This window comes from Heliangelus exortis, chromosome 12, assembly GCF_036169615.1.
Source record: "Heliangelus exortis chromosome 12, bHelExo1.hap1, whole genome shotgun sequence".
In the NCBI taxonomy this organism is placed as follows: Eukaryota; Metazoa; Chordata; class Aves; order Apodiformes; family Trochilidae; genus Heliangelus; species Heliangelus exortis.
Window position 1 is genome coordinate 257,102 of NC_092433.1, and position 15,979 is coordinate 273,080.

At 42.0% G+C, this 15,979-nt stretch overlaps 1 protein-coding gene across 1 annotated transcript in view; it reads right to left on the reverse strand.

Moving 5' to 3' along the window:
• Positions 1-8,646: 8,646 nt before the first annotated feature.
• WNT7A (Wnt family member 7A) overlaps positions 8,647-15,979 on the reverse strand; it is a 36,875-nt gene continuing 29,542 nt past the window's right edge. The window contains exon 4 of the mRNA XM_071755311.1: positions 8,647-12,267. Within this exon, the coding sequence (XP_071611412.1) occupies positions 11,788-12,267 (480 nt within the window). The 3' untranslated portion in view covers positions 8,647-11,787. The remainder of the gene's footprint in view (positions 12,268-15,979) is intronic.

Below are 15,979 nucleotides of genomic sequence, written 5' to 3' on the forward strand. Positions count from 1 at the left end.
AAATATATTCGCCATTTCTGCCAAATTTAACCAGAAAGGGGGCTGACTAAGGATTATTAAATGTTGAGGAATATTAAATGTTGCCTATTGACTAATCTTACTTTTCAGCCTAGGATCACTTGACCACAGTTTCAAGCTTTAGTTTAAGGGGTATTTGTCTTTATGCCTAAAGCAGCACAGAATTCATGATCTCTGTTTCTATTGTGAGTCTCCTCCAGCTTGAAAACATCCTGCCTCTCCTCCCCTCCACCAAACTTGCATACAGACACTTCTGATAATGATGGGCATTTGTTTCCACTTGATCATCTCCCAAAGCGGGGAAGATACAGAGTAAATACTTTCAAGAGTAATTTTTTTAAAATAGGTTTTTGAAGGGAGGACTGAGGACAGGACAAAGTAACTGCCAGGATATTTGCAGAGTTTTTTTCTGGATACTGGAGACAGAGGGTTCCAGTGATGGAGGCCCACATCCCATTAACTGCATTGTCTCAACACTGTAGATTGTGGGTCAGAAATGTGTGCAGAGCAGCTGACCTGACTCAGGGCTACTGAGCTCTGACATTAGCTCAGTTCCCAGCCCAAAACCTCTGTGGCTGAAGTAAGGGTCCTGATCTGCCAAACTCTCTCTTGTCTTTCTGGAATGACATGAGAAATCACTGCATATTTGTTTTTTGTCTAGACTTCTGGTTGTAATATAGGTGTCATCAGGAGCTGATGCAGCCCCCATAAGGATGCTGCACTTGCAGTTCTGGGCTTCACCTGTCCTGCTGCCTACAGCAGAAATCTCCATTGCTCCATAACATCTCAGTGAACACTGGAGATTGCAAACTCATCTTTCATCTTTCCCTTTACTTAAGCATCTCCAGGCCTCCCAGCAATTTCATCATTTAATTTCAAGTGTCTTGACACTGTAGATTTCAGCAGATACTTCAGGCTCTGTTTTGTGCTTTGAAGGTGATGGGCAAATCTGCAATCCTGAGGCTCTCTCTCCTGAGTGATGTAGGCATGTGAGTGGCAAGGAACTGCATGCAAAGGCTGATGAAGTTGTTGCAAGTTTGTCCCCTAGAATCTGAGCTTCAAATAAATAGTACATGCCAGCTGTAATTTAAATTAAATCAATATTCAGTTAAAAAATAAATAGAAAGCTTTTTAGATTGGTGATGTAAGGGAATGTTGGTTCAAGGAAGTAATTACATATTATGCAGAAAAAGTCAATTTAAGTTCTCAATAATTTACTTAAGTGATTTACTTGACTGATGTGTTGTCTTGACCCAATAGGGCAGAGGAACAGACACTAAGTTATGGCATAGTTCCAGCAAAAACAGCCGTTGTTACTGTCCAACATAAATCATTAGCTACTGTCTTGTTCCAGGTGTACACAGGTGCTATTTTAAAAGGGGAAAAAAAAAAAAGAAAAAAAAAAAAGGTATAAATTTTATGTTTGTAAACATAACTCTGTCAAAACTAATCCTGTTTCTGGCAGATGAAGATGTTATCCATACCTCTTGGTAAGGCAATACACATTTTCAGGAAATAAAGATCCTAGTATATAATTAGCTGGAAATGGCAGTCCATAGGGCAGCAGGGAAATGTGCTGGGTTTTCCCTGGATAGCTGAGAGGGAAACCTTCTCAGGCCCCTTTGCCAGCCCTGCACACAGCCTTGGGCACAGCTGGAGTGGTGGCTGCTGGGGTAGGATAGCAGTGTCCAAGCACCAGGACAACTCCAGGATGAGCCAGCACAGCCACCCCTGACCTCAGGGCAGGAGCTGGGGCTTCTTGAGGGATGGGCTTTGGATTTTCCCCAGATTCCACAGCATCTGTACAGAAAATCACCATTTCCATTTGTAGTCATGGTGACTCCTGCCTCGCTGTACCTGTGATCCACAGACTTCTTTTAAAAATTACCTTTTGTGCCATGTTCTGCCTTTAATGTTGAGAGTGAACTTTAGCCTCTGAAAAGTTGAAACCTTGAGCAAATCCCCAGGGCTTGGGGTAGATGTGCTGAGCTGCTGGACTGCATGGAGTCTAAAGGGACAGTGCCACGTGCTCATTCCAAATAGGTGTGAGCCCAGCTGAAATCTGAATGGGATCTGCTGCTCAGTTACACCAGAGCATCTGCTGGGATTCCTGGGTAAAGTTAGGAAGGTGCAAGCCAACATGTTGAAAAGATTCAAGAAACTCATTTGTTACCAGTTACACCCATTCCCTATTTTATCCTGAGCACTGGGCAGTGCTCAGAGGAGCAGTCTCAGATGTGGGCAGCAGGTATGGAGTCCCGCAGCCAGCTGTCTCTGAAGCGTTTTACATTGGCACTTCAGATGCTCTGATTCCACTGTGAACTAAAACACACACACACACACAAACAAACAAACAACAAACCCACAAAAAATTAAAATTAATTAATTAATTAATTAATTAAAGAGCCCCAAATTGCTTCCCAATTGTACTCCCTAAAAATCAATATTGCACTGGAACATAATTTGATTGGTGCTAATTCAGCATTCGAGCTGGTAGCTGTGATCTCTCTTTAATGCCCACAGACTGAAGATCGATGGTCTAGAAAGAAACTCAGGAAGAAACAGAAAGCTCAGGAGAGAGGAGGAAGACCAGACACTGGGCACTTGTGCAGACTGGTGGTAAGCAGCAAAGGAGAAGTGCATTTTTCATTTAAAAAATACGATTTTGCAATCATATTGTGAAAATGCCTGTTCAATTAATAACTAAGTTAGGGCACAGATGACCTGGGCAGCCACTTTGGGGCAGGGACTCTGACAAGTGTTTAGGATGTAGCAAAAATGCATCTATTCTTCCAGTAATCAGTAACTTACAATTTCTCAAGCTGGGTTTGTAACTAGATCATTAGATTAACATTTGGGACCTATTTACCACGACAGAATAACAATGCATCTATGATCTATTGTGGGCTGGGTTTAGATTTCTAGCTCCAATGGTAAGTGTTATTGATAAACCTGTGGTTAAATTAACATGATAGCCCTGAAATAGGAGTAGTATTTGGTGTTTTACTGATGAGAATAGGTGCTGAAATTAGTTCTCAAGGAATTATCCTAAACTTCAGTCCTTTCAGGTCTTCTGTCTTTTCATAAAGCTTATAAATACCACAGAAAGGGCTTATGTCATTAGACTCTTACTGTTATCAACATTTAATGAAGTCAAATTTGAAGTACAACACATTGTAAAATCGATCTGAACTTGCTAAGGAGACAAAGGGAAGAAAATTGTTTGAGATGTTTGGAAAACAAATTAAGAATAATATTCACTTAACTTTGATATGGAGTAAAAATTATGACCAAGACAGATAGACCCATTTTGTTTCAAAGGGAAGCACGGATGGGGAGCAGGGGAAACATCTCTCTGGTGCTCTGATGCTGCCCAACATATGTTACCACCAGCACCAGTGGCAGGCATCCCAGCATGAATCACTTGGGAGATGACAAGCAGCACTTTACTAGAAACTCGAGGAATTTCACTTCAAACATTGCAGGACACATCTTGCTTAGGTAGTTACTTTAGCAGCTGGAGATTTCAGTGCTTTGAACCATATATCTGCCGTACCCCAACCACAGTGGATGTCTCAGGGGGGGCATTCACCTGCTCCCAGCCTTGCTCCTGGTTCCTCAGGCCCTGTTTGGCTCTCAAACACAATGCTGTGTTCCTTGGCTGGAGGACAAAGCTGTTCCTCCTACAAACACCTGCTTGTAGCAACAGCTACAAGCAACAGCTTTCCTGTTGTTGGCTTTCTAAGCAATGGGTTCTCTCACCTTCTGCTGAAGCGGGAGCAATGGACTTTACTGGCAGCCAGCTCAGTTCCTAGCCTGCTTTAATAGTGTCCAGTGTCTCCTCCAAGTGCTAAGTGGGAAGAAAAGAAATAAAAATAAATACAACCCTTTTAGCAAAGGTTTACTGTGTAACAGGAAAAGCGAAGGGGCAGTGGACATGTTAAAATGCTGCAGACAACAAGCTGCTCAGAGGAAAGCGTGTTTGTTCTTCCTTTTGAAAACTCATTATTTATTTTCTCTATTCTTCGGGCCTAATGTCTTACTAATGAATTCTGGGGGGATTTTTGAATCATGATGATATCATGGGTTAAACCCCTTCTCTACTTTTTGAATGTAAATTCTTTTTGACATTCTTAGTCATTGCAGAGCATTGACTTCTTCGCTGCAACAAAACCAAACACTGTTTCATTTTGCATAGTTAACATTTTGCTAATGGGTAGCCAAGATTCTCTCAGCAGCTCAACAACATTTTCTCAAGCACCCTGGCGTTGTTGTAGCAACTGGTGGCTGATCTGTGAATAAAGCAGATGTCACTGTGGCAGGAGAGAGAATAATCTATCACCCGGCCACTACCAAGTCCTGCCCAAACAAGTCATCAAAATGACAACTTTCGGGTGCAGTTGTTAATTAACATCTGTGTCTCACCTTATCTCATCTCGTTGTTGTATAAACCCACGTTGTGTTTATAAATGTTAAGAATTTCTCAGCCCCTCACCGTGGCCCTTCTCATGGAGGAAGTGCAGCGAGGTGCTCAGGCTCTGACAGTTCGCCAGCTTCCTTTTAGGCTTTGATTGGCTTTGCACTTCCATCCAAGTTGGTCTGGCCTAAATAAACACAATATATATTCTGGGAAGTTTTTTCTCTTTACTGTTTCATCTGAATTCACATCATGTGGCTTGCAACTGAAGATGGGCAAGCATCAAAATATTCTGTCTGGTACCCAAGCTGAGTACAAATAGAATGACAGAAGCAGAAAAATGGCCTTTCTAACTTCTGAGAAAATCTTTAATCCATTTATTATTGTTTTTTAGCTTCCATGCTAACTCTCACAATTTGTACTTTGCTGGTACAACCTCACAGCCTCCTCTTTTGGTGGCAGAAAATACAGTGTGGTTTAGCATTGTCCTATTAAAAACTTCCCGTTAGAATATTTTGAACTTTTTCCCATGCTTTCAGTGACAAAGCATCCCAGCAGCTTGTCCCAGCTCTATAGAGATGCTCAGATTTTGCCTTGAGTTTTCATTGCCAGACAAGCATTTGTTCCCCCTGTGGAGCTGCTGTCCTCACCTTCTGCCTTCCAAAGCCCACACTCTGCTGCCTCCTTTTCCTCTCATCTTTGTTAAGCATTTGACTTAAGGAGGCAAAACGTGAGACCAGATTTCTGTACTGGTGCTTGACTCATATGTAATGTGGCCCTTGTGTTAATTACAGGGTTCTGAGCTTTTTAATGAAGGTGAGGAGGAGTCTCTTCACTCCAGCTCTGCACAGCACAACCTGCTACATGCAGTGATTACATTTCCAAAACCAGTAAGATCTGGTTAGGCATTTTATAAAAGGCAGCAACTCAGACATGGCTCAGAGTCCCTAAAACTGGATGGCAAAGGCTGCAGAAGTGGGGCCACAGTCCCACCTCTCACAGACTGGACACCCCTCTCCTGCGTTGTGTCTCCTGATTTCCCCTCTGTTGCTGGGGATAACAGGGACTGACTGGGGCCAGGCTCAGCGCAGGATATTGCTACAACTTGATACCACAGCATTGTAGAAGGCCAAAAGGAGTTGTCCTGAATTCTTAGGAAGAAGAAATGAAAAAAAAAAAATTTTGTTAGAAAAGATGTATCTTCCAGCCCTGTGCAAGGGCTTTATGCAATACTTGTACTGCATCTTCTCTGTCCTTTAACTTCTTTCTCAAGATGTAAGGTATTCAATATCCTCTGTAGTTTAAAACAGTTCAGATTTTAAAATTTTAACAATCAGCTGTAAGTGGACAAATATGTTGTCCTTAGTGCATCATTCCATGGCCCCTGTACAGAAGAAAAATTACTGGGAAAGAATTTAAATGTGAGAAACAACTCACAAAACAGGTTTCTTGCTGATTCAATGGAACAGAAGTTTTGATTTGGCTTGAGCCAAATGAAATTGCACCATGAGCTGTCTAACAACCAGGCAGCCTCTAATCAGCCCTTTCTGTGTGCCCAGGGAGGCTCAGCAGTGCCTTCCATGCACTGAGGTTTTCAGGGATTTCCCCCCCTACGTTTTTTCTTCCTCTGTTTTTCAAATAATTTCTGGGCTTGTACCCTGACATTAGCTATATTCTACATTTCTTTGTCTGTCTCCTAATTAGCCTAGTTCTTGACTGGTGAACTGCTTTTCTCTGACTACGCTAAAAAGCAGTTTGATGGATTTTGGTAGAAATTACTTTCCTGCAAGATAGTGTTGCCATCACTTGGCGAATCTCTGTGCTTCACTGCTCAGAATGAGTCACAGTGTGTGCCAGTGAAAAGTAACCCTTGGGGCAGGAGCAGAAACCTCTCTAATGGATTTCAATTTAATTTATTCTTTAAGTTCTATGGGGCCAGAAAATTTTTAGGGATTTTTGTCATTGAAGTGTTAACAGTGTTACGGATTTTATAGCTTCTTGTTGTGTAAATAATAAAGGGATTTCAGGATAAAAGGAAAAATGTCAGAAAGGATCCAGGAAGGAATCCACTCAGCTACTTTGTCAAAACTTACAAGTTAAAGCAGTGCATGCTGACATCATGTGAGTGAAGCCAGTTTAGTAACACTGAGAGAAGGCACAGTAATGCCTGGAGAAAGGTTGTGTACAATGAGTAAATGTGATTAACTGGGACTGTTAAGCAGTACCTATGGTACAGATGGTCTGAAGGCCCATTGAAATTGATGAGTCTGCCTGAGGAAGAACAAAACTCAGCAGTGACTCTCTACAGATATTGCTGCAATTTTATATGCAAGGTTAGCCCTCATAACACCTTATAACTTTGTTTTAAAAAAACTCGCAGTGCAGCTTTCTTAAGAATATTAAAAAAGATGAGTTAGGAGGACATGGTGTAGGTGACTGGAGTAGTTCCACCTTTCTGGGGCAGGTGTGAAATGTAAAGATATGCTGTGAGAGGATGAATGGTTTGGAACAGAGTCCCACGCATAGACCAGAGATCAAGGCACACAGAGCCCTCAGTGACTGGGAATGGAGCAGAGCTCCAGAGGAATGGAGCTTGTGCTCTACACCCTACAGAGAGCTGGAACTCCAATTGCTGGAAGCAGTCAAAGAAGAACATGGACACTGCGGGCAGAAATGCCAGAGGAGATGGGAAAGCCAAGCACTGCAGTAACAGAAAGTTGTGCACAATGTCTTGTTCCCAAGAAAAATGTCTGTGTGTTCTTATAAATCAGGTTTGCACAGGGCTTTGTGTGATTTCTGTCAGGCTTGTGATTTATTGCTTGTGACTTGTTTGGGGCAGCTCCACAGAATCAGCTGTGGGTCTGGTGCAGTGCAGTGTATGCAGTGTGTATTGTGGTACAGGGAAAGGATGCAAGTTGGCCTTGGAAACACAAAAACTAGGGTTATGTTTTCTGTGGTAAGAGAGTTTGGCTGTGTGTTACTAATTATTGGTATATGGGGCACTTTTTATACCATCCTTATTACCTCATTTTTGGGGTTTTACTTAATACACTCATTTTGAACATTCACTGTGCATGTTTCTTGGTATCTTGTTATAGTGATAGGTGTTAAAATGTCAGATATACGCATGCTGAAACTTAATTTGAAAATGTGTACCCTGACTGCAGTCTGTGATGTTTCAGAATTCAACAAAAAAGTGATCTTTAAGCATGGTCAGTTAAAAGCAGCTTCGTAATCCACAAGATAGTTCATTAAGAGCCTCATGTAATACAGTACATGTACACTATTTTCCTTTTCTAAGTAAATCTGTACCCTTAAAATAACTTTACCAAAGTAGCCACTTAAAAGTACATTTTCAGGATGTCTTCAGTTTAATTATCACTGTTGAAAGACATATGTCCATTAGGTTTGTGCATACATGGCAAAGAAAACTTAATCATCAACTGACTTGTGTTTATTTAGATACTCTGAGTACTCAGGCCAACTGTATTCAGGTTGGTTGTCCTTGTGCAAAGGCCAAAAACCTTAAACCTTGCTTAGGCATCCCAAGGCAGAACTGCTTCATTTCCATGAATCACGGTGCCCTATCAAATAAGGAAGTGAGATTTCATAAATAACAGCTTTCCAACTTGCAATTATGCTGATTATCTCATGCTTCCTATTCCTCTTAGTCTTCCTGCTCCTTCAATGTATGTTTTCTTTAAAAGCCTCAGCAATCGAGCGCTTCCCTTGCTTAGCAGAGATGAAAAGATAAATTTCCTTTGGAGCTGAGGATTCTTCTGCAGTTGTGTGCATTTCACTCCCATCGTGTGGTTCTTCACCAAGTCAAAACAGAGCTCTTCTATCCCCGAGGACAAATAACAAACTGTTGTTGGGGGGAGGGACATCTACCAAATAGTAAATCTTTCTCCTGTTTATTCTTCCTGCCATTCCAGACCATTCAGAGACTGAGCAATCAACTCCAGGCTCATGGTGGATTGGGATGGGCCAGATTCCTCCTATCTAAAGTGACACAGCTAAATTTCCAAATACTTTCTAGCTGAGTACAGCATTGGGTTTTCCTTGCTCTTGAATTTCTAGACCCCAAACTGGTCACCACCCCAACTGGTGATTGGCAGCACCTTGCTCCCAATCAAATTGGCATTTTCTCTCATTAATGCATTGATCACCAGCAATCCTGTAAAATATAGGGAAAACAGGTACCAAATTCATTTCATTGTGCATCGAGTTCTTTATTATTGTGAGTAAAACTGTTTAATGATATTTGTCCTTCAATAATTAATCTGCTAGCTGTACATTGCACATCACTGCATACTGAAATATACAGGAAGCAGGAGTTTTACAGATTACTTTTCTATGGTAAAAACATGCTGCAAAAGTAATAGTTTGTAGAATAACTCTAATCAGTGAAGAAAACACACTTTTGACTATGATATGGTATCCACTAAGTAAAAAACCAAAACAAATTGGGGGAGGGAAGGGCTGGGAGGTGGGGCAGATTCCAAAATTAAATGTTAGCTCTGAATTATTTGACCATAATATACATCCATACTGTGTGTAGTTTATTGTATTTTAAATTTTATCAGTTCTTGATGTGTGGAATTTAGAAGAACTAAAAGCAGTGACTCAGTTAGCCCCAAAATTACTTTTCTGTTGCTTCATATTGACATTTCATAAGGTAGAAAGTAAATTATGTTAATAATTTTCCTTTGCTCTCTCCTGCTGGTGTCTGAATTGCATGAAAAATCTGCTCCGTGTTAAGTGGCAGGTCTGCAAGGAAACAGTGAGTTTAATCCTAATGATTCATTGCTGGATTCAGGTACTGTGTGGGTTTGTGTTCTTACACCAGTAATGTACATACAACAAGTGAGTTAAAAAACAACCATGCCACATCCAGACAGGTCTGAAAATGTTGGGTTGTTTGAGTGGAACTTTGCAACATCTTTTGTGAGGCTTAGGTTGCTCTCAGAAAACTTTCTCTGTTTTTGCAGCCTTAGGCGGGAGTTTTGCCTTGGAATCCATCCTGGCCACCAATGGCCACAGGGCCACCACCTGCTCCTTGCAGTGCTCTCTGTTCCCCACAGGAGTCAGGGGTGGATGGTGGTCCCTTCACTGCTGCCCCTCTCAGACTCTTTAAAGCCAAGAGATCCTATGGTCTGGCAGCAGGGATGACTTCTGGTCTGTCCCATACAGAGCACTCAATATCATCAGTAGTGCTGGGGCATGTTTTTCACACTGGTTTGGTTTTTACCCAGTGAAAAACCCCATGAAATTAGAGTATTTCTTTCCTCAGTCACAAACGAGTGAAATAGGAGGAACAGACTGATTCTAAAAGCAGAGGAATATTTACCACTCAAATATCTGAAGGAATTAGCAGTTAGAAAAAGGGAATACCATAAAGGGAACACAAAATGGCTTAGCTGGGCTCTGAAAAACAAGTGAGGGTCTTTTACATTGCCTAGATGGGGTTTTTTCCTGGATTTTTTTGAGCTCTCTGGCCTTTTGGGGGGAAAGAAGAATGTAAATGCCAAAAAAGAGCTGGACAAAAAGTAAGCTTTGTATCCTATCTATGAGAATCAGATGATGTGTGTCATGCTAGTTTTTACAGTCATAGTCTACAGTCTCCCACTGATTAAAATCCAATTTGACAGTAACACAATATAGAGGTTTAACTGACAGCACACACAGCACATTTGCTGGTCATATCACCACAATTTAATGACTGACGCATGTGGGAAGCGAATTCAAATTTTTTTTTTTCTTGAATGGGATAAATGAGCATTCAGTTAATACCAATCATGAATTCAAGCCATGTGACAAAATTGATGCTACCTACCCTGTTCTTGTTTTGCATATTCTGCAAATTGAGCTGCAGGAAAAAAAGCCAGTTTGTACACACATCCGGAGAGAAAGCTCATTCCGCTCACTGACACAGCCACCAGCTGAAGAATGTACCCAGCTTGCTGCTGGTGTGTCCACGGACTAATTACCCTTTCTCTGTTAAATAGCCTAAGAACTACAAATTGTATGCCTGTTTTGAGAAAAAGTACAGGTTGAACAAGCAGACGTAGTATAAATAAAATATTTATATAAAAATAGTCTCTTACAAAATATACTCTCTTATCCTATGGTTGATTTTTCCAAAAGATGGAAGTTTGTCTGGATTTTCTTATTTCTAGGCATATTCCAAACAGGATTTTATTAATGCTTCTTTCTCTAATTGAAAGAAAAAAAAAAATTTAAAAAAAAAAAAATGTAGAGGAAAAAACCCAAAAAAACTGGTAAAGATTTGTAACCACTATCATGTGACTTTTGTTCCAGACAACTAGCAGCAAACAGGAGGAAAAAAATAAAAACAATAATTAAAAAATCAATCAAACAAAAAAACCCCAACAAAACCAAGTGTGTTTGTGTATGTACATATATATAAAGATGCCAGCTTTTGTACTTAAACATCTAGTCCTGTAGAACAAATCCTGCAAGTCCAACTAACAGAAATATCCTAGTTAAGAATAATATATACAGCTCCAGTTTTCCCTTGCTGTTTCTACAAAATTATTCCACAAAGCCAGCTATCTACTTTAGTTGCAGAATAGTTCCCAAAATGTTGGTAGAGTTCTTTTTAATTAAATAAATTAATATTAGTTTTATTTGAATAAATTGTTAAATATTGCTATTATTATGCCCAAGTGTCCCAAATCCCTGTGCTAAAATCTGCAGCACACACACACACACACACACAAAATAGGCAGATAAAGCAGTGTCCACAGAAAGTGTCACCACTCTGCTGTGACAATGTTCCACTCGCTGTAGCAAACAGTGTGAAGTGGAAGGATGGGTGAGACCCACAGAAGCTTTTCACCAGTGTACAGAAGCCTAAATCTACATCATTCCCATGGGCAAGTCACTCTGGGGCACTGCCGATCCCAGCAGGAGCAAAGTCCTTTGGTGAAGATTCCTCCCCTGCCCCTGGACACTGAAGCTTTTGCTCTGCTCCAAGCCCAGACTCAGTGACGTGCTCAGAGCTCTCTCCATGAGTGCTGTCCCTTCCCAAGGCAGTCTCTGTTTCTTGCTTTAGAGGCACAGATCAGCCGAGATGATCTTTTTCTCCCTGTTTCACGTGTCGAGCAGCTGGGGGTGGGGTTGGTGTAGTTGTGTTTCTTGCCTGACTTTCATAGAGTCTGAACTGCTTCTCCACCCGAGCAACAAAACGAGACATGAAACGAGAGGGCTCCAATCCTCAGCCTTTCCGCGGGGAGAGCAGGTCCCTCCTACAGCCCTCTGTAGGGATCTTGGGTGCATGTGCAAAGGTATTGGTGGCCGGGGAGGTGTCACCCTGCCCAGCCCCCCGCTCACTTACAGGTGTACACCTCTGTCCTTTCACTGCACGTGTTGCATTTCACGTAGCAGCACCAGTGGAACTTGCAGTTGCACTGCCAGACTCTGGAGTACTGGTGGGTGTTGTAGCCTCGGCCGCAGCACATCAGGTCGCAGCCATTGGACTGCTGGGCTGTCTTGTTGCACATCCTCCCCTGCGTCCCCACGCTGCCAGTGATGGGGTCTTCTTCACAATAATTGGGAGATTTCTCTATGTACACCAGATCTGTATCCATGGGTTTGCGGTAGGAAAGGGGTTTCTTTATCTTGAGGAAGGTCGGGCGCTTGTTGCGACTCGCTCTCACGGGTTCCACCTGGACGGCTTCGTTGTATTTGTCCTTCAGGATGTAGCCCAGATCCCGGAATTTAGGCAGGGTTGTCCAGCATGTTTTTGTTGTACAGGATCCCGAGACCCCGTGGCACTTGCACTCTAACTTCATGTTTTCTTCCAGAATCTGTATTTGGAAGAACAAAGAATGATGCATCAACACAAGCCAGGGGCTCTTAAAAAAACACAGGTTCATTTGATGCACGTTGAGTGACAGTCAAGGATGGGTTTGGTCTCCAGCATGAGTGGCCACCGGATATAATCCAAATTCCCACCAAATCTGTGGGTTTGGTTACCTGGTGATGCTGTTGTCCCCTCACCAATGTCACCCGAGTTCTGCCCTCAAAGCTAATTCCCCATTTGCACTTCAAGTTAAGCTGGAAAGATAACTTTGCCTAATTTCACAGACCATGGCCCAAAGATAAAGGGGCCCTCCTTAACCACAGCTTTTCTTCATATCCATTTAAAATGAGTGTATAGTGCTTCAGATTTGTCTGTTGTTGCAAATTCTGGGACATGGCAGTGAAATTAGGGACTCTACATGAAATGCCACATGCAGAATGCTTTGAAAGTTCAGCGATAGGGACTAGAACTTGGGTTTTGTAAACAAAGGTTCAAAAATAAACTGCATTTCAGTTCTTGCACCTGAAAATGAGATAAGCTGGTGCAAGGTGTGAATATTAAGATACACTCTATCAGTGATTATCCTCCTGGTGGTCTAAGATTAACTAACAGTGGAGACTGAATGAATATTTATTCATACAGGCATCATCTGTTCTAAATGTTACAAGTTAATGCTCCAGTTTGGAAATGTATTATTTTGATATACTGTAATCTTCAGTTCTTCATACTTTCTGGAGGGTTTGAAGTGTTTTGCCTCCTCTCGTGTGCCAGTGGAGCATACAAAATGCCCCAGATACCTTGCAAAATAACAAGGTCTGTCTTAGAGCATAACAGGTAATGGTAAAGCTGAGGGATTGGTTTAATGATTTGTCATCAATTCTTGTTTAAAATTTCCTGCCTCCTTAATAATGTGTCATCATCATGGCTTGCTCCACCCTGTCTCACATGCTCCTTTTCTTTGCAGAGATTTCTCATTCTTATGTCACTACTTTCCTTCAGAAGACAACAAGCTTCATTTTTCCTTCAACCTTCACATCCCTTTAAGCTTTATCCTTGTACCTTTGTGCTCCTGCAGTTTGTTTACCAACCCAGTCTTTGCAAATAGCAGTGGAGACCAGTTTAGTTCCTGCTGTCCATCCTCAGCCCTATGACTGACCTGACTTAGCAGCTACATTGGGCTAATGCTAGAAAACATACCTCATTCCAGCCATTCATTTCCCACTGATATTGCTTGAAAGAGACCAGACTAAATTTGATGACTGTGTTCTGCCTAACCTGGCCAATGCCAGCAGTGGAAAGCCCAGCCAGAGGGATTATCTGGGTTCAGGGAGTGGCCACAGCATTTCCCCCCTGAGAATCCCCAGCTGATCTGGGCAGCCCCAAAGGCTGGATGGAGCTCAGTGATAGGGAAATTTGCATTAACCCTTTGCATTAACCTCCTCTCCCACTGCAGTTCTGGATGTTTGGAAAACTTACCCTGCAGACCCCATCACCAGCTGCTGCTGAAGGTGCAGCCTGTCCTGGAGGAGCCCGGGCTGGCTCCAAAGCAAACAAAAAATGTGTGTGCTGGGCCTGCAGGTCCAAAATCCCCACGTAAACTGGGGGTGGCCAGGAGAAAGAGCACATCTGCAGCTGTGCAGCCAGCAGAGGTTAATCAGTGCCCCAACACTGGCTCCCTCCTACTCCTGGCAACCTTCAAACAAGTGATTTAAAGACTGCACCTAGCAGCTTGTTATTCTCCTACCTTTTGGTCTGGAGGCTGTTCCCGTGTCACCTGAGCACAGTAAATGCTCTTGCCTAAGCCTGTGGTAGTTCGTGGCTGCTTCTTTACTCATTATTTTTCCTCTGTTCCTTTTCAGTGAAGACAGGAATTTCAAAGGCATTAAAATATCCTTATTTTTTGTTTTAGTCGGTGAGTGAAATGTCAGCATGAGTGGGCTGAAGACAGGACTAAGACCCCTAGATAGTATAGGTCCAAGAGCTGGGCAGATGTGAATTTAACACATATTAGGTCACGTGTTACACTACTATATTTAAATTTGGTTTCCTTGCAAACTATCTAATGAATGCCCTAAAACTCAGATGGGAAAAACATCTTTGCAGGTCTACATCTTAACTTGCAGTTCTGCTCGAGAGTTGGCTTACATTTTGCATTATCTTGTTATCTTGAGTTTCTCTCTCAGCCACTGCATACTTCTTTTATTGCTCACTCATTCATAATGTAGCACATGTAGAAGATAGATGAGGAGAGGGAAAAGGAGTTATAGCACAGAAACCGGAAAAATAACATAAATTCTTTTAGCCTCATTTGTACCTTTTTAAAAACTCTCCATTTTTAATTTGAAACTAGCCAGGGATACATTTCTCAGCTCTAATTCAATCACTGCTCTTGTTCAAGTGGCTGGCCTTGCATCCTGGTACCATATTCAGACTTTCAACAAAGTATTTCTACCTCGCCTTCCATAAGGCTCTGCCAAATTGACTTGAAACATTGCTGCAAAATGCTTGGTGTAATCTACCCAGGTAGGGCTTTTTCCCTGAAGTGTAATTAAATAGCCTAAATTGCCTGTTGGTTTATTTCATTAGCATTTACAGACAGCAGACTCTGAGTTGTTCCACGGAAAAGAGCTGAGCAAGTGGCTGGAGTAGCTCAGCAAGTGGGCTGCCTCATGTCCTGCGTGGGGCTCCCACCCCAGGGGACACGATGCCAGCCAGAAGGAGCTCCTTGTTTCCTGCTCCCAGCAGAGGCTGGGCATGAGTGGTTAGGACAGAAAGGTCTGGTTCTGTCTGGACACCAGACATTTGAGCAATACCAGTTGAGCCCGAGTCCTTCTTAGACAACCAAAAAAAGTGTGGAGTGGGGTGGGAGGAGGCAGAGGGATGAGCGTGAGGTTTGTCTTTTAATGCTGTGCCACATCTATTGTTGTCTTTTTTTACAGACAGCACTCCCTAAGATTTCCTGGAGAAAACTCCCCTTGTTCTTCACACTTTTTGGGGGTGTGTTTCCCATAGGCAGCACTAAAATTGCAAAATTTGAGTCCACTGTACTCTGCAATTGAACTTTCCCTCCTGGTTCTGCCTTTCCTAACTCAGCCTTCCTACCTTTGACTCATGAACCCTTTTGCTGGGGCTGGGCCTGTCCACATCTCCTCCTTGCTGGTGCTGTCATTCAATGAGGTGTTTTGCAAATTCAGCCAGAGATGAATTGACTCTACAAAGCCTTTGGAAAATAGGCTACATGTAGCTTGAACTGTTTATCCTCAGCAAAAGGGAAAGCCTCAGTGGTGGTTTGATAGTAACATTGTCCTGGAATGTCAGGTGCTTGGGCTATTTATTTGGCATTAAAAAATGTGGACGGTGGTATTTTAATACTGCTACATTATCCTGGTATCCTCTAAAAAATTGATGTCTTTATAAATCCAAGTTGAGAATTAAAAATAGAAGGAAGAAAATACAATAGGGACAGGAGTCCTCAGTCCCTCTGTGAGCCAAAAGAAGTGCTATACCTCTTAAAAATGTGGTCTGTGTCAGAAACCAGAAAGTATTCTTCACCTTTCTAGTTCAGGATTTGTTTCTTTAAAGGTATTATCCAGGAGGTCACACTTTTTATGTTAGATTAAAACTTTATATATGTCATAGACAGAGTTCTCCTAAAATGTATGAGCCTGAAGTGTGCAAAATTTAAATCCTAGCTCTTCTGTTCCTTACCATATGAC